The 27,623-nt window shown below is 55.0% G+C and overlaps 1 protein-coding gene across 1 annotated transcript in view; it reads left to right on the top strand.

Annotated features, from left to right (window-relative positions):
- The window catches only part of SORCS2 (sortilin related VPS10 domain containing receptor 2), a gene marked incomplete at both ends in the record, with an annotated part of 488,460 nt that overhangs the window by 282,246 nt on the left and 178,591 nt on the right, over positions 1-27,623 (top strand). The window contains one exon of the mRNA XM_079717755.1: positions 19,449-19,548. Within this exon, the coding sequence (XP_079573881.1) occupies positions 19,449-19,548 (100 nt within the window). The remainder of the gene's footprint in view (positions 1-19,448; positions 19,549-27,623) is intronic.

Raw genomic sequence — 27,623 nt, 5'->3', positions numbered from 1 at the left:
CCTCAGGAGAAAATCTCCTTAATGGGGAGGAAAACAGAACTGACATCACCCCAGGCCCAAATCACACGCATTCTTCTTTAGCAGGTCCTGGGAGGTGGCACACTGTTGTTGAAGATATGTGATGCCCCCAACCTGGGCAGCAATGTGGGCCCCTCAGATTCACTCACGCGCTCCCTCCAAAGGACACCACGGGTGGCACATTGGTGCCTTTAAAATAGAAAAGTGGAGTCACATTCTGGAATCAGTCCAGGAGCAGGTCCTGGGATACAGGGGACAGAATGATGGAATAAACTAGCACCAGTGATGACCTTTCAGGCAGGCGGTGACCGGGAGAGCATCCTAAAGGCTCCCTCGGTCACCAGTCAGGTGACCCCCGTGCTCCTGGAGGAAGAGCCTCTCCAGGGCAGTTCTGTGTCCCCATCTGAAAGCCCAGGCTGGGGCCAAGCACAGGGCAGGGACCCAGTAATGTGTGGTGTGTGAGCTGGGGGAGGGGGGCAGGGAGGGGGGAGGGAGGAGGGGGAGGGAGGGAATGAGGGGGGAGGGAAGGAGAGAAGGGAGGAAGGAAGGAAGGAAGAGTAGATGGACAGGTGGGTGGCAGACAGAAGGATGGAAGGATGGAAGGATGGATGGATGGATGGGTGGAAGGATGGATGGATGGATGGATGGATGGATGGATGGGTGGATGGATGGATGCCTGGATGGATGCATGGGTGGATGAAGAGGTGGATGGATGGATGGAGGGAGGGAGGGATGGATGGATGGACGGGTGATTGGGTGGATGGACAGTCATTAAGGGAAGCAGATCAGAAGTGTCCCTAGAGGGCTGGGGGTGTCCAACCAAAAGCAAACCCAGAATACCATGAGGCATGGCTCACTGGTCTACAGCGCGGAGCCACGGGATTGGTCCCTCCCCAGAACTCCGCCCCTCAGACTCCATCCTCACCACCATCTACCTACCTCTCAGGCTTTTTAAGGGCAGAACGTGAGAGAAAGTCGGCTCCCTCCCTCCCCATCCCCACCTCCCAGGACCCACTCAGGCCCATGTTCACCTCCTTTTCCATGTTACCATGGGAGGAGTCGTACCCTCTATCGATGGGCACGTGCAGGTGTGGCTGTCCTTCTGTGAGCCGCACCCCTGCATCTCTACAAGGCAGAACCCCAGGTGGTGGGAGCTTTTCTTCCAAATCGGAGCCTGTCCCCGAGGGCGTCAGTGACCATGGGGCCTTGGCCACGCTGCTTCTGGTCCCAGAACCTCTGTTTTGTTTCTTCCTTTTTCATGGCAGATTCTCACACCTCCCTCCGGGCTGCAAGGTGAGATGAGAGTCTGCAGGTAAAGCTCGCGGCACTGTTTCTGGAACACAGGGGTGCTTGGAGGACCATAGCCGCTGTTTTCTCTGCAGGCAGAAGGGGAAGGTCGAGGGCTGTAGGATGCGACAGGCCTGGGTCCACCCTGCCTCTCCACCTGCTCGCTGTGGGTTTCTGAGCAAGTGACTTAACCTCTCTGATTTTGATTTTCTAGTCTCTAAAATGGGATCCTATGTGGTCACAAAGCAGGAGGGCACTTTGAAAAAGTAGGACGTGCACACAGATATAAGTTGCATGACTTTTAAAAATAGTTTTGCTGTGGACGAGTGGGCGTTCCAGCCCCAGCGGCAGAAGCCCTCACACCCCACCCCGCTGAGATGGCACTGCTAGCAGAAGCTTGCCTGGAAGGGGGAACCCGGTTTCAGCCTCGTTCTAGGAGTGAGGCGCGGATGAAGGGCCACATTCTCCATTCACAGGACTTGAGTTTAGGGGGTCTGCCAGGACCTTGGCCAGAGCCAGGGACTGCCGGCACCATCTGGCTAGCGCCCCTGGGCACAGAGAGGCTGGCAGGCAGCCAGGGCGATGCAGTGCAGGGGCAGCAGGTCCTGCTGGTGGGGTGGGATTCCCGGGTCCGGGTGACGCCTGCATGCTTCGGAGGAGCCGGATCGCAGCCTGACGGACGTCCTGTTCACAGCCTTCCCTCCCCGCCCACCCCTCCTGCAGACCATCAATTCTTGCTGGATGACGCACCTTCCCTGAGAATGCCTTAGCTCAAAATTTTCAAGGGCTTAAAGGCATCTTGTCATTATTTAACTCTCAAATGGGATTCTTAGGAATTGGAGAAATACTTTCTGCCAATTTCCACCCACTTTGGTTTCCTTGCCTGGAGAGCCAAGTGCATTAAGTTATTACAGGGCGCCCGTGGGTGGAGGTGGAACAAGGGGGCCCCTCTGCAGAGAGAGGGCCTAAGGGAGGGGGGACGCTGCTGACTCCTTGCTGCACTTTTACTGTCATTTAGTGCCATGATGGAAATAGTGTGGGCATCCTTCATTCACTTCAGCAAACTTTCACTGTCTGCTCGGCTGGGAACAGGGGACACAGAGGTGAGGGCCGTGGTCTTGCAGCTTTCACAGGGTCACAGGAGCTGGGGGACAGACCCACAGGCGGCAAACCTGGGGCCGGTGGCTCTACGGGCCCAGAGTGAGCTCAGACCAGCCCTGACTTACAAGAAAGGTTTCTACACAGGGCAGTGAGGGAAAGAGGATTTTCAGTAAGTGCAGCAGCCCTTGGGGGAAAACAGAACTTGACCCTGGATCACACATGAAATAAAACCCCAAGACAGCATCAGTGATGGGGCCCCCAGGGCAGGGAGATGTTGCTGCAGCTTCCCAGGGTGGAGGGAAACCAGACACCAGCACTCTCCTCCCAGGAGCTGATGTCCTAAAGGGAGACAGACAGTAAATCAGCAAGATGCTTGTGCAGTGTCGGGTAGCAATATGCACCGTGAACAAAAGCCAAGCGGGAGAGTTACTGGGGTAGGAGGGGCAGGGCGTTCTCCTCGGTGAGGTAACATTTGAGTAGGGCCTGGAATGCAGTGAGGAGTCAGTCCCGAGTCAGTCCCTGTGGGCATCTGGGATGGAGAGCGGCACGTGCAAAGGCCCTGGGCCATGTGGACCGGGCTTCATTCTCTGAGCAATGACATGTGACAGCACATAGGAAGGACCCCAACCGGGGAAACTCACCCGAGTCTTGGTATCCAGAGTTTTTACCGGGGGTCAGTCATGTAGCCTTGTGGCTGGCCTTAGTCTCCAGCCCCTCCAGAGATAAAGCTGAGACCCGCTGACCCAAGACCCCGCCAGGAATCCTATTGTGAGCATAGACTAACTGGCCGGCCCAAGGCCTCAGGACACAGAGGCACCCTTAACAGGCAGGACCTTCCAAGGCTTAGATGTGACCTTCCCGGTGCCAGTCAAGGGCCAAACTTTTCTTGGGAATGTGCGGGGTTTAGACAACCCAGACCTGCTGAGTTAACCCCCTTTACTGCACCATCATCACGTACCTTCTGCTCCCAGGCAGGGAGCAGAGGGGGAGGAAGGGAAGGGCTGCATCCCAGGCCAGTTACTGTGTTGGGAGGTTCAGGTTTGTCACTTCCTTTAACCCTTGTGACGACCCTGGGGTGGAAGGCGTGTCCCCATTGTACAGAAGGAACACCTGAGGTCCAGTAACTCCTGTGACCAGCTCCAGGTCACACAGCCTGTGGTGTCAGACTGTCACCACGCCCCCTCCACGTGAGCATGACGTGGACCACGGGTGCTCTCTTCAAATGATGCTTTAACCATGGAGGTGGCTGCAGGAGATTGGCTCTGGGGAAGATGTGGCCCTCTCCTGGGCTGGCCGCCGGCTCAGGCAGGAAAGTGCCTGGATGGGGTAGGGAGCTCTGCAGGGCCTGCTCTGCTGCATGGCCTCGGCCGAGCTTCTCACCTTCTCAGGCTGTTGCTGTGGCCCCAGCACACCCTCTCCCAGGGCACCTGGTGCGCAGGCTCGGGCATTTGCCCAGTGGACACAGAGCTGTCTCCTCTGCACATTCAGAGAGAGATGTCTGGATGCCTGTCTGTCCTGCCGACTCCCCGGGGCTGCAGGGACAGATGCGCTGCTGCAAACTGCTTGTGCTGTGCTCCCGAATCACTCGCCTGATGCATTTTGAAGCAGCCTCTGGAGTTTGATGGTGTGAGGCGTTGGGTCTGTCTTGTCTTCTTGACTGTAGGCAGGAGCGGGGAATGACTCTAACATCCGCTCTGTAGCTGTCTGCCCAAGACAGCCTGGAGTCTTGGCTGACCTTGGCGGGGACGTCCCTGGTGGTCCAGTGGCTAAGACTCCGCACTCCCAATGCAGGGGGCCTGGGTTCGATCCCTGGTCAGGGCATTGGATCCCGCATGCCACAACTAAGAGTTCGCATGCCGCAACTGAAGATCCCACATGCCGCAACTAAGACACGGCACAGCCAAATGAATAAATAAATAAATATTTTTAAAAAAAAGAAACACTGACCTCGGGGCCAGGAGACCTCAGTCAGAGTCACCCCCTTGGCTGCTCAGCTGCTGTGTGAACTTGAACAAGTGACTGCTCTTCTCTGGTCCTGTGTCGTATTCATGGGAGGGGTGTGGTCGGAGGCCCAGAGGTTTTGAGGACCCTCTTGGCTCTTACAGCAGGGTTGGGGGCTGAGAGCTTATGTGGGGCGTCGGCAGTAACCCTGATGGCGTCTGGTTGAGAGGTGTGTCATTCATTCATTCACTCATCCATTCATTTATGCACTCGTTCAACCAACGTTTACTGGCACTCACTTCATGCGAGGTGTTGGGCCAGAGAGCTGGCCAGATGCAGTCCTGGCCATTAAAGAGCATTCAGGTGGATCAAGGAAACAGGAAATCCATTTATGGTGGAGCAGGTGTCATGGGGGCTGTGGGATGCAGACGAGCGGCGAGGGGACCCATGTGGGAGGGTCCAAGGGCTTCGTGCGTTCTGTCTTCCCCTGCCGAAGGCTCTGCCATGAGGAAGGTTCTCCTCTCTGAGCCCCGCTTCCTTCCTGTGCAGAATGGGTAGCTGACAGCGTCCACTCCATGTGCTTTTCCAGGGCCTGCTATTGTTAGGGACTCCGGCTCCATCCTGAAGGTGCTAGGGACACGCTGGAGGTTGCTCAGAGGGTGATTTGCCTGATTTGGGAGAAGAGGAGACCAGCGCAGGTTGAAGGGACAGAGAGCCCTGTGGGCCTCTGACTGGCACGTCTGCAGGTCCTGTCAGCCGGGAAAACACAGGCCATGCGGGTGTGAACTCAGAGGTGCTTCTTACCTCCGTGGAGGGTTCTGTCCTTGCATACGGTTGATGCACACAGGGCCCCCGCAGGACTGCGTGAGTGGGAGGACAGGGTGCTTCCTGGTGAGACGGCGTGCCCCCCACCCCCAATGGAACTGGGCCAGGCTCACCTCCTGCCCCCAGCTGGACCAGGAAAGGGAAATTCCCAATTCGCAAGGAGCCTCCACCTTCTCCTCTGGTGCTTCCGTCTCCCAGTTCGACTCCCCCATCTACAGCCACGTGTGCAGGTACAGGTTGGATAGGCCTCTCCTTTCACAACCTCCATCCTGGAAAGTGGTTCCTGGTGAGGACTGGGGGGCTACATGTGGTGGGGTTGAAGTTCATGGGCTCAGGGCCAGACCGCTGGGGTTCAAACTCAGCTCTGCCACTTACTACTTCACCTCTCTGTGCCTCAGTCTCCTCCTCTGGAAAATGGGATGGTGCCTTGTCCTTACCTTGTAGAGGGCTGGGAAGATTAAGAGAGCTGGTCCATCCAAAGCACTCAGCATGGAACTTGATGTATGGGGGAATAATTATTGATGAGTATTAATTAATGATGATTACCATTATTCTTATTACTGCCACCTGATGTCACAAGCAAGTTAAGTCTCAGAGATGTTGGTTGACTTGTCCAAGGTCCAGGATTAGAAAAGGATGGGGGCATCTGCAAGCCCAGATCTCAAACCTTCAACCCAGAGCGGGTCAAGGGGCCTCCTGCTGAGGAATGAGAGGCCAAGGGCCTGCAGAAACCCAGGGGCAGGTGTGGGAGAGTGTGTCTTTAAGGACACAGTTTGGAAATGGAAATCTGTAGGTTACTGACTTAACTATTCAGTTTTGTCATTGAATCAATCTTCATTTTATATTCCCTGATCTTTTTGCCATTAAAAAGTGTCAATCGAATGCCCCCAATTTCATGACTTACAACATTCCTTTGATGTTTACTGAGATCCCGAGTTGTGTTCAACCTGTCTTATTTCCTGCTCAGTTTTTGGACTTTGTATTGAAATATTCCTCTGAACATTTAAACGTAGAATTTCCTTCCAGATTGCCCATACTCATCTGCTAATGTCTCTTTACATTCTTTTTCCTCTTTAAAAATGTTCAGTATATAATTTGCACTGCCTTTAATAGAAACTGGATAGAGTCAACAGTTACTCAAAAAAATCAATTTAGAGTGTCAGATTCTATAACTCGGGAATTGGCATATAAAAATGTTACCATTTTATGCCAGGACACCCTGAGAATAAATGAGGACCCTTGTTTTTAAAATATTGACTTGTAAGAGTTTCTTTTTTTTCTTTTTTGTTTTGCGGTACTTGGCCCTCTCACTGTTGTGGCCTCTCCCGTTGCGGAGCACAGGCTCCGGACGTGCAGGCTCAGAGGCCATGGCTCACGGGCCCAGCCGCTCCGCAGCATGTGGGATCTTCCTGGACCGGGGTGTGAACCCGCGTCCCCTGCATCAGCAGGCAGACTTTCAACCACTGCGCCACCAGGGAAGCCCTTGTAACAGTTTCTTGGATCTGAGAATACACTTTTGAAAATCCATGCAGAAGCTAGAGCCCCACTCCTGGGACTTGATCCTAGGGAGTGATCCAGGATGTGCTAAAGCGATGAAAATTTTTATAAAGGGCAGAGGGGCTTGCAATAGAAATAACAGGAAAATAGAAAGAAGTCAATTTCCAAAATGCACAGCACATATTAGGCTCTCGGTATTTTTAGAGAGGCTTTAAAAAAGTTCATCCTAACCAATGGCCTGTCAGTAATGTCACAAGCACTGGATGGAGTATTACACAGCGGGCAGGAAACGCTGACCATTTAGTTATAAAATCAGACCAAAATTTGGGCACATGTTGTAATGGCCGTACTAGAAATATGTTCACCTGTGGACAAGGGCTGGACAGGTACAGAGAGTTAACGGGACCCAGCTGATGGTTGAAATAGAAGCTTCTTTTCATCTTATTGTTGTAGCTGCCTTCTGTTGTTCTTATTCTATTATTTTTTAAATGATTCCAAGAAGAGTGGAGGGTGTATCAGCATATGAGGGAAGGAAATTTTATTGGGTGTGGATTGCTAAATTTTAGGAATTTTCCTCAGGATAGATTCCAGTTCACAAGGGAAGCGTAACCCAGGCCAGCCCCCAACCGGCTTTGATGCTAAGCCTCGGTTCCAGGTTTTGTGGCTACCACTCCCCCACCTTGAGCTTTCTTCCAGCTCCTCTGCCTTCCCCATTCCTGCTGGGAATTCCTAGCTGCACCCCCAGTTCCGCAATGAGGCAGCTGCTGGATTGGGAAACCCTTTGCAGCTGCGGTATCTGGTCTGCAGCAGGTCATTTTCTGTTATTATTTGTCTCATTATATTTGGGTGCTTCCTATTTGAAATGACCCTTCTGGGCTTTAGCGGGGCCTGGCATCCTCCCAAATCGGCGGGTTCCCTGGGAGATCAGGTGCATCAGTGCACTTCACCCTGGGTAGCGGGGGAAAGAAGCTGGACACGGCAGGGCCTGTTCCTGGGTAGCAACTGGCCTGTCCCGTTTGTAGGACGTGCTTGTGTGTCCTTCCCGACAAAATCCAAAGCGACAAACACCGCTCTCCCAGCCTCTCCACGCCCCCTCTGCGTCAGGGTCTCCAGACTTGCCTTGGCCTTTGCAAGTGTGCCCGGCTGAGGGTTTGCAGAGTGGCTGTAAAAGCAGGGACATCTGCTGGGGTTTGATGAGGCCTGTGTGTCAAGGTGAGCAGTAGGCAGCCCTGCTTGTGCCAGGTGAGCCCTGCCCACCACAGGACAGTGCCCAGGGACACTTCCGGGGACACAGGACATCATTTAGTCCCGATGGTTGCAACCCAGTTCTAAAGACCCCACCAGCTGGGAAAAGAGCCATCGCAAAGGTCCCACCTCGGGTCAGCTTAAAACCTCCGGAAATAAAACCAACAGAGCCATTCATAGAGCTGGAAGCTGGTAGAAGGTGCCCAGTTTAGAACCCGAGGACACAGTCTCACTTTGTCCCTTATGAGCCGAGCAAGAGACTCCATCTGCTTGCATCTCAGTTTCTTCATTTGTGCCTTGAGAATCCTTGGTTGGAATGGAGATTAGATGAGGTCACCCACCCAGCGTCTTTATCCTGGGCCTGGAGCAGCCTCAGCCCTGGCTGCCTGGTCGGGGCTGAGGTCCCCATGCGTTATTTGTGTCTCCTCCGGGCTCTGGGCCTTGGCTACTCCATAGCCTCTGCCTGGGACTTGGGTCCTCATTGCTTCGTTACAGCTGCATGGAGCAGCCAGCTTCCCAGCAGCACCTGAGGCTGATTGTCAGGGATGCTTCAGGAAACACTCCCACCCCTTTGTCCAGTACCCTCTTCCTCCCCTTCCCTCCTCAGTTCCTGCCAGCTCCTCCCCCAGGCCTCCCCAGACCCCCAGGCACATACAGAGCCTTCGCCAGGTTCCCTGGGAGCATCTAGCACCCTCCCCAGTTTCCCTGGGAGCTCCTGGCACCTTCCCCAGTCTTTGAGAGCTCCTGGCACGTTTCCGGGCTCTGACCTCCTCTTTGGCTGCATATCCAAGGTCCTTTTCTTCTGCTTCAGCCCCGCCCCCAGGACCTGGGGCTCCCCAGAGGCGGCTGCCCTTCCCTGCCCCACACCAGATGTAGCAGGAGCATTGCTCCTTCAGTGTGGGTGCTGGCACAGCCCAGAGCAGGCTCCTGGTGGGCCCCTGCTAAGCTGGATGTAAGCCCTTTCCTCCTGGTCTGTGAGAAGGTCTTGGGAGGGACAGCATCCAGGAGGAGGGTGTGGGCAGTGTCTGCTGACTGACGGGTGTGGAATTATTTCAGGATCTGAACAGGAAGTACAGTTGCGCTGGCAGCGCCAGCCACAGAAACGCCCGCCCACCCACTCTGCACTCCGCGCTTGGCACAAAGCTGGCACGGAATAGGCGTTGGGGAAAGGTGTGTTGGAAGGCATTCTTGAGCTGAGGGAATCACTCATCTCAGGGATTCATTGAAAGGAAGGTGACCCTTACTGTGGAGTAAGGAGATGCAGCTGGCTGGGAGCCAGCTTGAGCAGAGCGTCCTGCAAGCCGCCTTGCAGGGTGGCCTGGTCCCTGGCTCTGCACCAATTTCCATCCCTAAGTTGTTGGTAGAGCTGCAGGCAGGGATACTGAGGCCGTCCCTGGGTCCAGGCCCTGCCCAGCCCAGCTACATTCTGGAAAGATCCACTGACTTCACAGCACCTAACACATGTGGACACAGAGCCTCAGCAGAGCCATGGCAGGGGGGCTAGAAACCACATGTGGAAGGACTGGTTGGGAGACGAGCTCCTGGGATGGACTCAGAGAGGTGGGCACTGGAGCATGACTGTGAGTTCAAGCATGGAAAATCTGGGGCCCCTGCTAGGGTGCTCCTCTGGACCGGCACAGAACACTACCTGGGCTCTTTTAGGATTGGGCTTGAGTTCAAGACATGGAAACAACCTCAATGGCCATTGACAGATGAATGGATAAAGAAGATGTGATACATATATGCAGTGGAATACTACTCAGCCATAAAAAAGAATGAAATAATGCCATTTGCAGCAACATGGATGGACCTAGAGATGATCATACTAAGTGAAGTAAGTCAGGCAGAGAAAGACAAATATCATGTGATATCACTTACATGTGGAATCTAAAATACGACACAAATGAACCTATCTATGAAACAGAAACAGACTCACAGAACAGACTTGTGGTTGCCAAAGGGGAGGGGGTTGAGGGAGGGATGGAGTGGGAATTTGGGATGAGCAGATGCAAGCTATTGTATAGAGAATGGGTCAACAACAAGGTCCTACTGTACAGCACAGAGAAATATATTCAATATCCTGAGATAAACCAAAATGGAAAAGAATATGAAAAAGAATGTATATATATGCATAACTGAATCACTTTGCTGTATAGCAGAAATTAACACAACATTGTAAATCAACAATACTTCAGTAAAATAAATTAAAAAAAAAAAAAAGACTGGGCTTGAGTTAAGGAGAAGCCCTAAGCCAGGGAGAAAACCCACAGGTAATACTAACAGGGCTACTGAGTGGGGAAGGGCTGTAGTCAGTGTGCAAATGCTGACACGGCAGAGAGCATCACCCGCCAGGCTCTGCGAGAGGAAGAAATAGAGTCAGAAAGTCCAGACACGCAGGGTGGGTGCCTGGCCCTATGAGCATCCCCAGGGACAGGAGTGCATGCCTGGGGGACGGCCTGGGGTACAGCAGAGAAGGCAGACTTGAGCCAACAGCTTGGGCTTAAACTGAGTTTCCTGTAGTTGCCGTGTGACCCTGAGCAAGGCACATGATACGCCTTGAGCCTCAGTTTCCTCACCTGTAAAATGGGAAGGCATGCTCCCATGGCATGGTCGATGCTATCGTCCTGTTCCTGGGAGGCCAAGCTCCGCCCTTGGCCTGGTGTCCAGAGCGTGTGAGCCCCTGTGTCTATTAATCCCCCCAAGAGGCCTTTCCCGTTGTAGGGAGACCACGCTCTCAGATCCTCGGGGCAACTTGCCTGGCGTCACCCCACTACTGCCATCGCGCCCCTTTGAGGGCAGGCTGAGACCCCTTCCCTCGGCTCACCCACCTGGCTGGTGCCCGACTCCCCGTTTCACACTCAGAATGTCAAGCCACATCACGGAATTTTCTTGAATGACTTGACCGGCCTATCAGTGCCCCGGGCCACCTTAATTCTCTCTCCCTGGCTGATCCCAAGAGGGTTTATTTGTCAGTCCCGGGCAGCGGATCAAAGCCTCATCTTTCCAGGGCCCCTGGAGTTGTCGGTTCCTGAGGACAAGGGTGGCCCCTGGGTGGTGGCCTCTTGACATCCGTCCTTTCTCATCTCACATCACAGACTAAAGTTTGGCAGGGCGGTCAGCTGGGAGACCATCCTAACACACGTTACCTCCTCTGATGGGAGGGCCCGGGGTGGATGCCCGGAGACCAAGACTGAGTCCCAGCTGTGCCATGGATCTCCAGGGGACTCTGCACACATCCCTTCCTTGCCGGGCCTTGGTTTCCCCACATGAAAAGCGCAGGTGGGAGTTCCCATCCCTGGTGTGGCTTTGGGGTCTGCCCGGGTGCTTTGCACACCGACGGTGCAGGGCTAGTGCCGGTCCTCTGGGTAATCATCAGGGCGCACGAGGAGAGTCCACACAGCCACGCCTCCGGCCAGAGAGAGGTCCACATGGGTACGGTGTGGCATCAGTGCCCCACAGGAGGCTCCATGATGTGGGGACCTGTCACCTGCCCATGACCACGAGCCCGCCTTGTGCTCTCCCTCCTCACACCGGCTCCAGTCTCATGGTGGGTATCTGAGGTCTGTGCCGTTGACCCCTTTTACAGATAAACAAACCGAGTCTCGCAGAGGTCCAGGCCTTGCCCAAGGCCACATGCTTGCAGGTGGTACCAGCCACGCAGGGGGTGCCCCCTTTCCCACCTGTGTGGTTTCCCAAAGTAGCCGGGAGACCGTGGGAGCTGGGGGCTCATCCGCACAGGGGGAGGGGCCGGAGCTGAACTTATGTCCCTGCCGATGAAATAATTATAGAGTATGAAAATGGCTTAATTAAATAATTTTTTAAAGTGAATATGTACAGCCACTCAGCAATTAAGCAGCCGATTTTCAAATAGCAATTTTCCAACTGCGCTGGTCTTCCATGTATCTATTTGCCCGATTTTAGAGTCTGTTTTTTTTTTTCCAAAATTTTTAATTTGAATAAATCTAGATTGGATGATTGCTTTCTGAGGTGCAGTTAGAAGAACTTGGAGGTGGTATTAGTGCTGGGGAAGTTCGGGGTGGGTGTGGGGAGGAAGCCTGGCCCAGAGGAGACCCAGGGTGAGCGCTGTTCCTCCCACTTCACTTCGCCCTCCTTCCCCCTCCTTCCCACTCCTTCCCCCTCCTCTTCCCTTCCCCCACCCTCCTTTATCCCTCCTCCCCTTCCTCCCTCCCTTCTATCCTTCCTTCTGTGCATGGAGAGCTCTCACAGGCATTTTCACGATCCTGAGATGAGAGGGAGAGTCTCTCCCCAACAGGCAAGTTCAAGGGTCACTTTTTTTTTTTTTTCTCAGTACTCGGGCCTCTCACTGTTGTGGCCGCTCCCATTGCAGAACACAGGTTCTGGACGCGCAGGCTCAGCGGCCATGGCTCACGGGCCCAGCCGCTCCGCGGCATGTGGGATCTTCCCGGACCCGTGTCCCCTGCATCGGCAGGTGGACTCTCAACCACTGAGCCACCAGGGAAGCCCCAAGGGTCACTTTTGGCTGGTGCTCAGACCTTAATCCAATCCAATTCCCACAGTTTCTATGGAAAATTTGCCCAGAGTGGGACACCCTCTCACCCGAGGTCACACAGCCTTCGGGTCTGGTACCTGGTGCACCTCCATAGGAATCCAACAAGCATTTACTGAGTGCCGGCTGCGGGCCTGACGTGTGGATTCTTCGATGATCTTGGTGACCGCTGTCCTTGCTCCAACTGGGTGATCTATAGGGACTTCAGGAGGATGCGGCATTAGATTCAGGGTTGGTGCCCTGGGGCTGTGGGGGATTTAGATAAATGTCAGGAATGTAAGACATTTAATTGAGTCATCCTTGTCTCAAGCTTGGTGAGCTCATAACAGAGATCTGCGCACTCTGGGAAAGAGACAGGATCCTCCAACATCAGGCATCTTGAGCGTCCCTGGGCATCTCCAGTTTGCAGCCTGAGTGGTGCTTGTTTTCAGCAGCCCTCAGACACACAGGGCGAGGCAGGGACCACATAACACTCCGTCACTTTCTACTTTCCTTTCTTGGAATAACTCTTCATAACACGGATACCATCACTGCTAGACTTGTTCCTTCACTTGAAGTCTTTGAGAAACAAGGGGTCTTGGGAAATAATGAAGTGAAATATGGATACCTGCGTGGCCCCAGGCAACGAGGTCTGCCTGGGCAAGGGTTTCCCCAAGCACTGGCCTCAGGGTCGGGGAGGCCGGGAGCCCAGGGAACAGGCAAGGACACTGCAGGTGAAGGGCATGTGACCACTGCTTTTCCACTCATGGGGACCCCAGGGACCCCTGACTCTGATGCCTCGAGGGGAAACCGATGCCCCATCCTGAGTGTGTGCCCGGGAGCTCACTCTCAGTAGCAGCGAGGGGGCATGGCCAGACCCCTGACCGCCAGATCCCTTCTTCTTGGCCTCACGGGATCTCAGGACTCCCCTGACCAGTGTCAGGCAAGGAGGTGGCCCAGGCCGTGGACACAGGGAAACACGTGCTGCTCTGAACTCGCCCATCTTCAAGCCCCACCGTGTCCTGCAGGCTTAGTGGGTGCCGGTGAGTGAACCTCACCCAGGGGCTGTCCTGACTTCCCTGAGCCACACCCCATCTGAAGCAGCATCCTCCATCCTCCGTGTTACCCGGGTCACCTTCCGTCTCCTCCCTCGACCTTACACCTTGCCATCCCCAGCTCCCGGGTGTGTGCCCTGCCCTTCCTTTCTTCTCCTGCCACTCCCTCCACCTCAGTCACCTGTCCCACCCATGGTCACCCCAGTCTTCCTAATATAGTAGCGATGACAAGCTCCTACCATGCGGGCTTTGAGACACCGTCGAACACTTTTCCCACGGTCACTCAGCTCATCCCCTTCCAGATGGGGGCACAGACCTGACCCTGCAGAACCCCGCTAACACCCTGCAGACTCCACCCACAGCCTCAGCCTCTGTCCAGACCAGCGAGTCCGGTAGGAATAGGATGCAAGCCACACGTGGATTGTCATTAAAAAGTAGAAACCGGGGACCTGAAAAGAGCTGGAGGAACCTTAAAGGCATATTACTAAGTGAGAAAAGCCAGTCTGAAAAAGCTACAGACCAATAGATGACATTCTAGAAAAGGCAGAACTATGGAGATGGTGAAAAGATCAGTGGTTATGGGAGCGGGCAGGGAGGGAGGGTGCATAGGCGAGCCCGGGGCATTTTAGGGCAGTGACACTACTCTGTATGACACTATAATGGTGGACACATGTCACTGTACACTTGTCCATAGAATGTCAACCCAAGAGTGACCCCTCACATAAGCTATAGACTCTGGGTAATGATGGTGTGTCAATATCAGTTCATCAGCTGTAACACACATGCTGCTCTGGCGGGGGAGGGAGGTGCATGACGTGATGGAGATTATGCATGTTTGGGGGCAGGGGGGACACGGGAAGTCTCTGCACCTCCTCTGTTTAGCCGTGAACCCCAAACTGCTCTTAGAAATTTAACTCTATTAGTTAAAGAAACAGGTGCAATTAATCTTAATAATAGACTTTTTAACTCAGTATAGCCACAGTATTATGTCAACATGCAATCAATATAACATTATAATGAAATAGTTTACATTATTTTTTTTAACTTATTTATTTAATTTTGGCTGTTGGGTCTTCATTGCTGCATGTGGGATTTCTCTAGTTACAGTGAGCGGGGGCTACTCTGTTGCAGTGTGCGGGCTTCTCATTGCGGTGGCTTCTCTTGTTGTGGAGCACGGGCTCTAGGCGCTTGGGCCTCAGTACTTGTGGCATGCAGGCTCAGTAGTTGTGGCACATGGGCTCACTAGTTGTGGTGCACGGGCTCAGTAGTTGTGGCGCACGGGCTTAGTTGCTCCACAGCCTGTAGGATCTTCCCCAACCAGGGCTCGAACCCATGTCCCCTGCATTGGCAGGTGGATTCCTAACCACTGCACCACCAGGGAAGTCCAAAATAGTTTACATTCTTTTTTATCTACTAGCGGGGGCTGTGATCCAGAGCAGGTCCAGATGTCTCTGTGGCATCTGGGGTCGTTCACACCCGCCCCTGTCCACCTTGCCAGCCTCTGGCCCTGTCATATCTCTCACAGTTCACTGTAGCCACTCTTGCTCCAAAGCCCTACCTTAGACCTGGCTCCAACGCCCACCTGTGAAAGGAGGAATAATACCCCCCAAAGATATCACATCTTAATCCCTGGAGCCTGTGAATAAGTCATGTGGCAAAGGGAACTTTGCATGTGTGATTAAGATGGGGAGATTGGGATGGAGTTCCCTGGCGGTCCTGGGGTTAGGACTCCGCACTTTCCCTGCCGTGGCCCTAGGGGAACTAAGATCCCGCAACGTGAAAAAAAAAAAAAAAAAAAACAGATGGGACAATGGGGAGATGATGCTAGATTAGCCCTGTGGGCCCTGTGTAATCACAAGGGTCCTCACAGCCTCACAGGAGGAGTCCAAGGGAGATTTGGCTACAAGTGAAAGAGATGTGACAATGGAAGCAGAGACTGGAGGATTTGCTTCGAAGATGGAGGGAAGCTGGAAAAGGCAAGGAAACAGATTTTCCCCTGAAGCTCTCAGAAGGTGCAGAGGCCTTGATTTTAGCGCATAAGACCATTTTGGACTTCTGACCGCCAGAACTGTATGAGAATGCATGTGCCTTATTTTAAGTCGCTGAGTTTGTGGTAATTTGTTCCAGCCCCCACTGGAAACTCTGCAGTCCCCTCTTTGGTGACGGCCCCCCAGCCAAAATTGGCCTCCCTCTCCTCGGAGCCTGTCATCCACCAGGAACCCCTCAAGGACGGTGTGAGATGAAGAGGACCTGGGATGGGGCTATGGAGGTGTTGGGATGCAATGTAAATGATTTAGGAGGAAGAGTCAGCAAGATGGATTAGCTGGGCAGTGGGGGCAGTATGGGGGCGGGGCAGCCAAGGATGGCCCCTGGCCCCGGGCAGTGTGACATCCCCCTTAGAGTCTCCCAAGGTTCTCTGGATGTGTCCATCTGTCTGCTCTCTCTGTCCCACAGTGTCGGTCCTACTCACCAGGGGATGAAGTGACTGGCGCATAGTAGGTACTCAATAAACATATGTGACAGGAATGAATCTGAACAAATAAAGAAATCTGAATTCCCAGTCCCAGTGTGATTGCTTAAAGCATAAAAGAACTGAACAGGGCTTCCCTGGTGGCGCAGTGGTTGAGAGTCCGTCTGCCGATGCAGGGGACACGGGTTCGTGCCCCGGTCTGGGAGGATCCCACATGCCGTGGAGTGGCTGGGCCCGTGAGCCATGGCCGCTGAGCCTGCGCGTCCGGAGCCTGTGCTCCGCAACGGGAGAGGCCACGGCAGTGAGAGGCCTGCGTACCGCAAAAAAAAAAAAAAAAAAGAACTGAACAAATGTTGAATGAAAGAGTGAATGAATGAATGAACTGATGTCCCAGTCTCTGGCAGGTGGCGTGGAACTTGGGGCTAATGGCTCTCTGAGGAATTGGATTTGCATTGTCCGGCAGAGTGAGGTGTTTCGGACGCTGCCATTGCTGGTGATGCAGTGGCAAGACCTTGCTTTAAACAGATCCCTCCTTCCCTGTCCTCAGGGCCCTTGTACCTGCCCTTCCCTCTACCTGCGATGCTGCACTAGTTCCTCGGGCTGCCATAGAAAGTACCACACACTGGCTGCCTTTAGACAATGGAAATTGTTGTCTGCGGTCTAGAGGCTGGAAGTCTGGGATCCAGGTGTCGGCAGGGTTGGTTCCTTCTGGAGGATCTAGGGGAAATCTGCTCCATGCCCCTCTCCAATCTTCTGGGGGTGGCTGGCAATCCTTGGTATCCTTGCCTGTCTCCATGGTCATATGACGTTCTCCCTGTGTGTCTGTGTGTCTCTGCCCACATTTCCTTCTTTGAATGACACCAGTCATTAGATTGTGTCCCATCCTACTCTAGTATGATCTCATCTTAACTTAATTCCATCTGCAAAGACCCTCTTTGCAAATAAAGGTCACATTCACGGGTTGTGGGTAGACAAAAGTTTGGGGGAGACATTACCTAACCCAGTACAGGTGGCTTTCCCGCAGCCAGGCACATAGCACTTTCTCTTCCTTCCCGTCTCAGCCCAGACATCACCAGTCTGAGGGCCCTTCCCTGCCACGCTCTCTGAGACAGCAGTCCACTGCCCCCTCCATCCCCCTACCCTGTTTATTCTTCTTCCCAGGCCTTGTCTCCTTTGATGTGGCTATAGTTTTGCTTATCTATTTATCACCCTCCTCCCCGGGCCCCACTAGAATGTAGGTTCCCGGGCAGCAGGGCCTAGATCCCAGTGGCTCCCTGCTGTGGGCCCACACCAGCAGGTGCCCTTGAGTGAGCAGGTGCGAACAGGCTGCTGTGGCCACAGGCGGGGGACTAGGGAGGAGGCTGGACCCTGGGGAGGCAGCTGGGCCGGGGCGGGAAACAGGATGGAGGGAAGGAGTGGACTGCCCGGTGTCTGGAAGGCAGAATCAATCGCAGGTCTTAGAGATGCTTGTTGGTGTGAGGTGAGGGGCCAAGAGGCTCAGAGGTTACCAGGCACCGAGCTCCAAGCACAGCTATTCGTGTCGGGGGCGGGGGCGGTTCTAGAATTTCCTGGGTCTCTGGATCAGTCCTCTGCTAATGGGCCTCTGACTCCCTCCTTCCCAAAGAAAATCAGTTCTCAGAGGTTTTGAGAGTAAGTGCTTCCCCAATTACACCTCCAGTGGGGCTGCTTTGTTCTCTCCAGCCGGCCCTCCCTGGGGAGGCCAGGGGCGGGCAGAGGCCCAGGGGACCCTGATGGGGGTCCGGCGGGGTGGCCCCTGCTGGAGTTCCCTGGGAGTCAGAGGGCAGGGGCTGCCTTCTCTTCTGGCCTGGGAAGGACCCTGGGGCCTGAGGACTTCCAGGGACATGGGGCCACTGAGCACAAAGGCCACAAACACAGCCCATCTTCCTGGAGCCTCAGTGAAACAGAAGGCTTGGGGAAGAAGTAGGGAGGAAGTACATCCCTGTAGAAGGTGCTGAGGATGTACTATGGGATGGAATTGAAACACTGCCAGTGGGGTGCAGTGTCTGCGCTGAGCTGCTCCAGGAGCCCAGGCTACACTGGGCAAGTCTGACACTCACGGCCCGGTCCAGCCCCTCCGTGGGCCCAGAGAGGGAAGGGGCTGCTTGGGCCGCCTGCAGGCCGGGCTCCACACAGTGCTACGAGGACAGGAATCCAGGTGACTGCCCCGCCCCCCTTCCACCTCCCATCAGCTGGGATTGGCCGCCCTTGGCCCTGGAGCTCAGCTCCATGCAGGCCAGTCCCAGTGGTGATCAGAAAGATGGATGGGCCCGAGGGGCACCAGCCCGGCAGGCCTCAGTAGCCTTGGGCTCCCATTCCTGGCCCCGGCCCCGCCTTGGGGTGAGTCTCCTGACTGGTCAGAAGACAGGACACCCTGGGAGAAGCTGAGGTCTCTGGAATAATGCACGTTGGTTTAAGGACTGGAGGCAAAGTATGGCCTGGGCCTGACCATGTCTCCAGCTCTCTGCGGCCACAGCACGTTTTAACCAGCTGGTCACAAGGAGTGCTGGGCCCAGGGTCACTGAGCTGAGCTCAGCAGAGGGGGCTGAGCTTCAGCATGGAATTCATCCCATGTCCTGATGTGTTGGTTGCTGTGAAATTGCCCGTGATGCCTTATCTCCCTCTCACTGCTGTGGCCGCTCTGGGCAGAGGTTAGATCTCAGAGATTCTCTCCTGCAGCCCCTGCCTTACTGACAGGAAAGTGGGCAACCCCCTGGGTGGGAGTGACTGGCCCCGGCCCGGCTGTGGCGAGCGGATGCTGACACCCACTGGCTGGCACAGGGATTGGGGTCTGATTCCCAGCAGCTCTGGAGCTTGGGTACCTGCGCCGCCCCTGCAGCCCTGTGGGTGCACATGGTCAGGTCGGAGGGTGCAGCTCGCTGGAAGAACTCAGGATCCAGAGAGGGAAACAGACAAGCAGACAGGCCTCAGGGCAGCGGGGAACTTCTAGAGAGCAAACAGGACTCCAGCTGTTCGTGGGGGGCCCGTGCTCGCATCCTGAGTCGGCCACCTGTTAGCTGAGTGATTTCAGGCCAGAATGTATCCCCTCCGAGCCTCCTCCTCTGGTCACCTTTGAGATGGACGTAGTGACGTAATCTGTCCAGGTTTTCCGAGGAATCAAAAAGATGGAAGGACCTAGACGCGGCCAGTACGTATGAGACCCTTCGTAACCAGTGAGACACAGATACAGTAAAGCTAACATAGACTGTGGACAGGCCGGAGTACTGTGGACCGCCCAGGGCAGGTGGCTCGTGGGAAGACTGGCTGGCATTCGCAGCTCCAGACCTGGGCTAGTGCTGGGTGTCCCCGAGGGAGCGCCAGTCTCCTCCTGGTCCCCTGGGGCATGCTGCTCCGGGGAAAGGGAGAGGATACACCTGAGGGTGTCCTGGGCGCTGCACCCACACTGGCAGGGGACACTGTGTGGGCTGGATAACTCTGCACGTGGAGGGGCCTGTCACTGACAGCTGTCTTCCTGTCCTCCCAGGTCATCGGACTTCGGGACCTCCTACACCAAGCTTACCCTTCAGCCTGGCGTCACTACCGTCATCGACAACTTCTACATCTGCCCGACCAACAAGAGAAAGGTAGGCTCTGCGCAGCGGGAGCCACTGCTGCCTTGCTTCTCCAGGATCCTGACAGCGGGGCGGAGGTGTTTACCTCCCAGCTCTCTGCGTCACCCTTCCCGCTTAGCCCACCTTAATTCATTTGGATGAATTAAGTTTTAAAGCAGCAGCTGGGCCTTGGGAAAAAGGTTGTCCTGGTGCATTTGTTTTTCCCTGCCCTGGGCCAGCATCCATCCAGGTAAAGTGGGGTAGGAGCAGGGGTGGCCACTCTGGAGGCGAGAAAGAATATCTCTTTTTGGTTTGGCATCCTTGGAAAGCAGTGAAGAGCAGTCCCGATCTCCTGCAGGGTTTTTTATTTGTTGATTTGGTTTTGATTTGGCTTTGGTGTCTCATCTGAGTTTTACTTTCTGTTTTCTTGGTCTGAGCGTGTCTTCTGACTCTGCTCTCTGCCTGACTGTGGATCAGGGAACTTTGTCATTTCCAGGCTACGGCTACCTCCACCAGGTTCCATGAGGAGACACTTTTGCAAAGCCATGGTTGCCTCCTAGCCACCTCGGGACCCCAGACTGAGGTCAGAGGAAGCACCCAGGGCAGAGCAGTCCTGCGCACTTGACTCCATGCAGGGAAGTAGGTCATTGTCACGGAGATCAGGTTCCTCCTGGGAAATGGGATGTCACCCCAGAGAATTGTGACATTGGGGATTAGAACCCAGAGCCCAGCCCACGGGCACCGATAGATGCTCTGACGCGACGTAGAGCCCAGAAAGCCTCTGTAAACTGATGAGCGTCCCGGGAAAAGAGTCATCGTTGCCAGATGGCTAGATGCGGAGGGCACTGGAGGGTTTGCCGGTCACGCTGACTGCAGATTATTGGGCTCAGGGGAGTCGGTGTGTGCGTGAACTTGGCAGGTTCTGCAGGGACCAAGGCCCCATCGTAGAGTTTACAGAACATGAGGACTGGTGTGCATTGCCATTTCCTGGGAGCTGTCCAGGGAGTCTTGATGGCACTTTTTAATGGGATGTCGGCTTTCTAAAGCAGGTCTCCCCTCTCTGCCAACACCCTTCCTTGACTTTTACTGCTGTAAAAGCTTCCTGATGGACAGAATTAGAATGCAGAGGTGAGGAGGGCTGCTGGAGAGGGGGGAACTTCACAGGGACACCGGTGCCTGCCCAGAGGGACTCGGGACTGAACGGAGAGAGGCAGGTTTTGCCGGTGCCCGGGTCTCCCTGGGCCCTGCTCGGGGACTTCACGTGCACGATCTCACTCTGTCCCATGGGGGCCGAGGAAGGAGGTGTTATTATCCCATTTTCCAGGGCAGAAAACTGAGTCATAGGAAGGTGAGACTTAGCACTTAATCACACGGCTGGTGGTGGGAGGCCTGGATTTGACCCCAGCCTCATGTGGGTCCAGAGCTGAGGGGTTTTCTTGTGCAGGAGTGAGAGCAAGTACGGGGAAATGACCCCCCAACTACCACCCCACCCTGACTCCCCACAGCTCAGCCCACGTGCTCCCCGAGCTGTCCTCGTCCCGTGTCTGGTCAGCCCCAGCCCGGGCTGGTGAGGAGTCAGAGCTGGAATGCAGCCCTTGCTCTGCTGGGAGCTCAGTGCTTTTCCTGCGTGCCGTCCCCGCCCTCTGAGCCACAGGGTTCTCTTGGGGGGCGGGGGGTGGGTCAGCAAGGGAAATGCCCAGGCAGCACCCTAGCCCAGGCCTGGGTGCAGCAGCATGTGCATAGCACAGAGACCTTCGTTGGCCAGGAGAGCTGAGTGCTTGGAAGGGGCAGGGACAGACATCCTGCTTCCCTGCCCGCTGTCATCTCTCTCCCTGGGGCCACTGTGATGTGGATGTGAGACAAGGGAGGGCTGCTGCGGGCTGGTGCTGACCCAAGCCAGAGGCTCCCCCATCACCCCCAAACTCCAGCCGGCAGTGGACATGGGAGGCCATGCCGCCCATCTCCTGCACGTCCTCCAATTTCTGTCTGTCTAGCCAGCCCGGTCCTGAAAGCTTCCTCCAAGCTGACCCTGCCGTCCCTCACCAGCTGGGAGGACCCACAGGTGCCCAGATGAGATGGTGGCTCCAGGGCCGGCCCCAAACGCCATGTCCTCCTTTGGAAACGAGAAAGGCAGAGGCAACAGTGGCAGCCACAGAATGGGGAGTCTCTGAGGCGTGAGGTCAGAGAAGGCTGCCAGGCTGCCAGCAGTGAGGCCAGACAGACCCTGGTCCTGCGCAAAGCAGCTGCTGCTGAGCCTGTGTCCTGCTGTAAAGCGGGTGGCTGGGGGTTAATGAGATGATGGGCGGGGGCTCAGCCAAGGGGCTTCTAGGTCACGTAGGGCATCCGGGCAGGCAAAGGGCACCAGGAGTGAAGCATCAGTTTTGGTTACCTGGGGGCTCGGGGCAGATGGAGAGCTGGGGGCTCTGATTGGGGTGCTCAGCAGAACCTCCTCTGCAGGCAACGTTGGGATAGGGATGCAGGCAGGGAGACGTGTGCATCTTTAAAAAAAGATAGGACACTGATCGGTGATGCCTGTGAGAGGTTATTTGATAATTTGGACATTTAGCCTGGAAATATCACTGGGGATAGAGGCTGGGTCTGGTCGGCCCCTGTGCCCAGCACAAGCACTCAGCCAATGTTAAAGGATGAATGCATGCATGAATTAATGCATGAATGAATGAATGAAGGAGCGAGTGCCACAAGCAGCAGCCGGTCCCGCCGAATGGATGCTATTGCCGAGTCGCCCACCTGATCCGCAGACTCCCCCTGCACCTGGATGGGGCCTGTAGGCGTGGAGCCCGAGGCTCCTTCCCGGGGTTGCGTGGGGCACCCTGCATTTGTAGGGTGGTCTGGGGGACAGCACCCAGGCCGGGGAGCCCTGTCCTCAGTCCAGTTCTGCCATGACACTCCAGTGAGGGGACATCAGGGAGGTCCCAAGGTGTCTCATCTCTTAACGGGGGCAATGATGGAGGGGAGATTGACAGGTGAATGCTGAAAGAACCTCACTCATTACTGCCACTTAAGATATCCGCTGAATCACGGCTCCCAAGTGTGTCCCCTTTCCAATCTCTGGCACCTGTGAATGTCACCTTATGTTTTAAATGCATGTAGGAGCAGAAAAGCCACAGTCCCTGTCACAGAAAAAGCTGATGTGAGACCATGTCAAGTAAAGAACCGGAAGCCATGGGGGCTGGTGAAGGTAGAGGGGAGATTTGGGGGCCACGGGCTGGTCTTCCAAGTTCTGAAGGGCGGTCCTAGGGATCGGGAAGCAGTCCAGGCCGACTGCTTGGTGGAGACTGGATTTTACTCAGGTCCATCTCCTCAACTGTGCACAGCCCATAGCACTCAGCCAACACTCAGGAAATACGGGTGCAATGGGCTGGACTGGAGATGGGGTGGGACCCCTTCAGGGAAAGAGATTTCCATTTAATTAAAGGAAAAATTTCCCCTTGTCATTGCATTCATTTATTCGCTCATCTGTAGCTTCTCAATTCCTAAGCCACCCTCTGGCGATCATTCTCAGTATGCCAGGCCCTAGGCCAGAACCAGATGTCAATCACAGTCATTTATTTGTGTGGAGGTGGGGCATGACTTGGGGGTTGACATCATCACCTGCATTGCCCAGATGAGAAAACAGAGGCTCGGGGGAAGCTGGGAGAATAGTCCAGGTCACCCAGCTGGTAGGTAGCAAAGCTGTCACCAATGCATTAAACATATTGTGTCTCTGTACTTAGCATTGAGCAAGGGTTTAAATCCAGTTCTGCTAGATGCCAGAGCACCCTCTGTCATACCTTTGAGCTCACCAGGCACCCTGCAGAAAAGTTTCAGGGAGCATATGGGGTTCCCCATGTCTGTGTAAGCCCAGCGCAGCCTGCTGTGCTGGAAGTGGGGAGTGTGTAACCCGCTGTGGCTGGACAGGGCTCAATCTGACCACAGCTGAGCTGTGTGACTCAGGGCAGATCCTGTTTCTTCTCCAGGCCTCAGTGTCCCCCTCCATAAGATCAGGAGGTTGAACTGGGGGTTCTCCAAAGCCCCTTCCATCTCCAGCATTCTGGACTCTCCTGGTCTCCTCCCAGGGGAAGAGCAGCAGCTGGGGAATGAGATGCACGTGGGCAGAGCCCAGACTCTGCTCTGTTTACCACATGTCTTGGCTTCTCCTCCGCAAGAGGGCAGGTTTCACCAGATGTCCAAGCTCTGTCTCAACTCCGACCCCCATCCATTCAGCAGATGTGGGTCAGGGTCCTACTGTGTGCCAGGCTTCATGCTTGGTGCTGGTGGGTGAGAACCCTCAGTCCAGTCTTGTAAATATCAGTTGCACATTAAACACCTACTATGTGCTCGGGTCCTTTGCTGGGCGCTGGGATGTGAAGGTGAACTGGACAAGCAACTTGATCCTTCTTGAACCTTTGAGGCTCTGGTGGAGCCCTGGGAAACCGAACCTCTCCTGCTGCATTTTTGTGGGAAGAATAAGAAAAGGGGCCAAAGTCGGCCTCTAGCAGGACAGGTTTACCCCAGAGTGAGTGTGATCTGGGAAAAGATGGGGTTCCTTATTTGCAGGGGCACCTGCTTGAGCGTGAGCGGAGGGTCTACCTCTCCAGTTATCGGTAATGGATAGGTTTTGCAGGAAGATGTGAATGCTATTAGGAGTCCATTTAACAACAATTACAGTCTAAGCAGTACTTTATAGCTTAAGAGACCACTTTGCAACCTGTCTTACAAAATGAATTCCCTTTTATTTTTGTCTTGCCTGTAGTATAATCAGAGCTCCCGCCTTGATGCCCATGGGCGAGGCATTCTACCATTGTCATGGCATGACCTGAGATCCTGGGGGCCCTGAGGATCCCTCAACATCCCCCGTATGCCTTCCGTGCTGTCTGAGTACCCGATTTGGCTTTGAACTAGCAGCACATTTCTGACTCAGCACGAGAACCCCATGGCACGGGGAGAGGGTGTGAAGGCACAGCCCGGGGAGCTGGCCACGGCATGGAATTGCTTTCAAGTGTCATGTGAATTTTCACTTTACTTCATGATATATCAGTGTTGGTTTGAATACTAAAATCACACACACACACACACATTCAACAAAAAGTCTTTGTTAACCTGATGACCCAGGAGAATGCTCTTGTTTTAAGCCTCAGGACCCCTGGCCCAGCCACCAGCGTGGACCCTCTTGGGTACATGACTCCTAATTTGAGAAACACAGGGTCAGGACAAGATCTCCATCAATTCATCTATTCATTCATTCTGCTCACTCACCTGAGACGTTTTGAGAAACTGCTGCACGCCGAGCACTCAGGATCGAAAAATGAATCCGACCAAAATCTTGCCTTCGAGAAACTCAGTGTCGCAGAGGGCAAACCAAGGCTGGGAAGAGGCGGCACTGGTCGTGATGAGGAACAGCTCGAGTTCCAAAGGCTCTTTATGTATCAGGCTCTGTATTAGGAGCGTTTTGTACGTTATCTCTGATCCTTGCAACCCCTGGCAAAGTCAGGACTTGTGCACCATCTCACAGGAGAAGGGACCGAGGCCAGACAGGTCCTGGAGCTTCTCCGAGGCCACACGCCAGTGGACAGCCAAGTCAGGGTTTGCACCCTGCCCAGGTGGCCCTACTGTCACTGCCCTTCCCACTACCAGGTCCACCTTTGAGCAGCTCTGTTCCCACACCTAACAGCCTGTCCTCAGGGTCACCGAGGCCACCCCCTCCAGTCGGCGGGAAGCCAAAGGGAGAGGGCACAGGCCTGGGAGCCGAGTTCAGATCCCAGTGCAGCAGTTTAAGCAAGCTCTCTGGACCTCAGAGCTCTCCCTGGGGAGACGGGTGGTGCTGCCTCCCGCCCCTGCTGCCCCATTGGTGCAACTGTGTCCTGCAGCTGAGGTGAGGCCGGGGCTTGTGAATTATTCTACAGCCCATGGCATGTCTGCTTCCGTGGGACTCTCAGTGTGTGAAAACATGAAAGTAAGCACTTTCTTCCACTCTTTGTCTCTGGATGTCTTTTCTGTTCCAGGTGTAGAACAGGTCCTAGGAACTCTCTGTCTCTCCATCTCTGCCTCTGTCTCTCTCTCCTCTACTCAGTTCCCCTGCCTTTTATCCCGAACCTGGTCTCCAACCCTGAGCCCCTCACTAGTATAGAGGCCCCTCCAGGCCCTCCCTGCTGTGGAGGCCCTACCCCTTCCTGGTATGGAGGCCCCGCCCCCTTACCTGGCAGCCCCTCCCCTCCAGTGTGGAGACCCCACTCCCTCCCTGCTGTGGAAGCCCCGCACCCTCCCTGGTATAGAGACCCCTCCCCTCTACTGCAGAGGCCCTGCCCCTTCCCTGGTATAGACGCCCCACCCCTTCCTGGTATGGAGGCCCCGCCCCTTACCTGGCAGCCCCTCCCCTTCAGTGTGGAGGCCTCACGCCCTCCCTGCGGTGGAAGCCCTGCCCCTTCCCTGGTATAGAGGCCCCGCCCCTTTCTAGTATGGAGGCACCTTCCCTTCCCTGCTGTGGAGGCCCCTCCTCTCTAGTGCATAGGCCCCACCCTGCTGTGGAGGCTCCACCCCTTTCTGGGTGGAGCCCCCGCCCCCTCTTCCCTGTCAGCTGACCTCTTGGATCAGTCCCTGTCTTGTTTCCTGTTTTGGCCCCAGTGGTGCATGGTGGCGGTCGGCCCTCGGGAGGGAGCCGAGGTTAGCTCCGTCCCATGGACATGGCCACCTGCAGACCCTCCTGTTGCTCAGAGGACTGCTCGGTGGGGCTGTCTCTGTCCGTTCCCCTCACATGGAGAGTTAGCAGCCCCTGGCAGACTTGCTGCCCGCTGTGTCCTGCAGGATCCCCAGACCCTGTTTCCAGGAGCTTGGAAGCCCAGGATCTGCTTGTGTGTTTAAAAACTGTTCCAAGCAGCAAGGACTTCGTTTTGTTTGTTTCTCCTCTCATTGAGATGCTTGTGCAACTGTGTTATATTTTGCTTTGAAATCTTCTTCCCGAGGGTTGACCAGCATTCCCCTGTTCTGGCCCAAACATCTGACCAAGAACGTGCCATGAGGAAGGGACCGAGGCACAGAGTGGTGGGAACCCAGCTTTGAGGGGGTTCGCATCCTGGTGTCTCCCCTTCCTGGTTCTCTGAGGTATAATTTGGGGAGTAAATGAGATGATGCACGATGTACCAAAGCGCCTGGCCCCCGTGTCGAAGGTGCAGTGTCTGTGCTGTACAGCATCAGGGGGCTAGTGCCCCCACCTCTGGGCCAGGCCAGTGCATGGGCCTGCAGGCACAGTGGCTGGCACACAGTGGGGACTCTGAGAGGACCAACCTCGCCACTCCGCATCTTTCCCAGGACTAACAGTGCCATCAGGCCTGAGCCTGGACCCCTGCTCTGTCCTCCCGTCACCCTGGGAGGACCCGCCTTCTACCTATTGTCAGAAAATGGGCTTGAGATGCACATTGAACTTAAGGCAGCAAGCTCAGGGGAGTCCATATCTGATCTGGGCTGCTGCAGAGCTGGCCACATCTGTATCTGTGGCTTTCCATGGCACAGGGACATGGGCACCCTGGTGTGGTGCCCTCACATGTAGTGCTTACACTCAGGACGCGTCGCCAGACCCTGGGACCTGGGCCTGGACCGGGGCTGCCACCTGAATGTGAAACACCTCGAGGAGACGCCAGATGCCCCCTCTTGGTGTGTGCTCCATTGACGTGAGGAGAGGGTGGGCACCCACAGCATTAGTTCTCTGGGATGGAAGGTGGGCAGGTCTTGTTGATTTTTGTTTCTGCTGTAGATTTTTGCCTGCCAGGGAGCATTCATGGCACCCTGTGCTCCTGCATGCTTGCAAATTGAAGTCATGCCTGGATGACACTCTCCAGGCACGATGCATGCAGGCTGTTGGTGGGGGGACCCAGGCCTCCCTGGGAGCCCTGAGTGGGCTGTTCTCAAGGACGAGGCTGGAAGGGTCCCTGGGATGAGATCAGATGTGCTGGTTTGCTTATCTTTTAAGAAAGTTCTTTTGTTGTGGTGGAGAGACTGGTGTGGACTGAAGGAGAGTCCACTCTTCACCCACGCATCCATCCATCCATCCATCCATCCACCCACCCACCCACACACCCATCTAGCCATCCATCCACACCCCACCCACCCATCCA

Source organism: Hyperoodon ampullatus (genome assembly GCF_949752795.1).
Source record: "Hyperoodon ampullatus genome assembly, chromosome: 1".
NCBI lineage: Eukaryota > Metazoa > Chordata > Mammalia > Artiodactyla > Ziphiidae > Hyperoodon > Hyperoodon ampullatus.
Note: the sequence above shows the minus strand (reverse complement) of the source record. Positions and strands in the feature narration are given on the sequence as shown.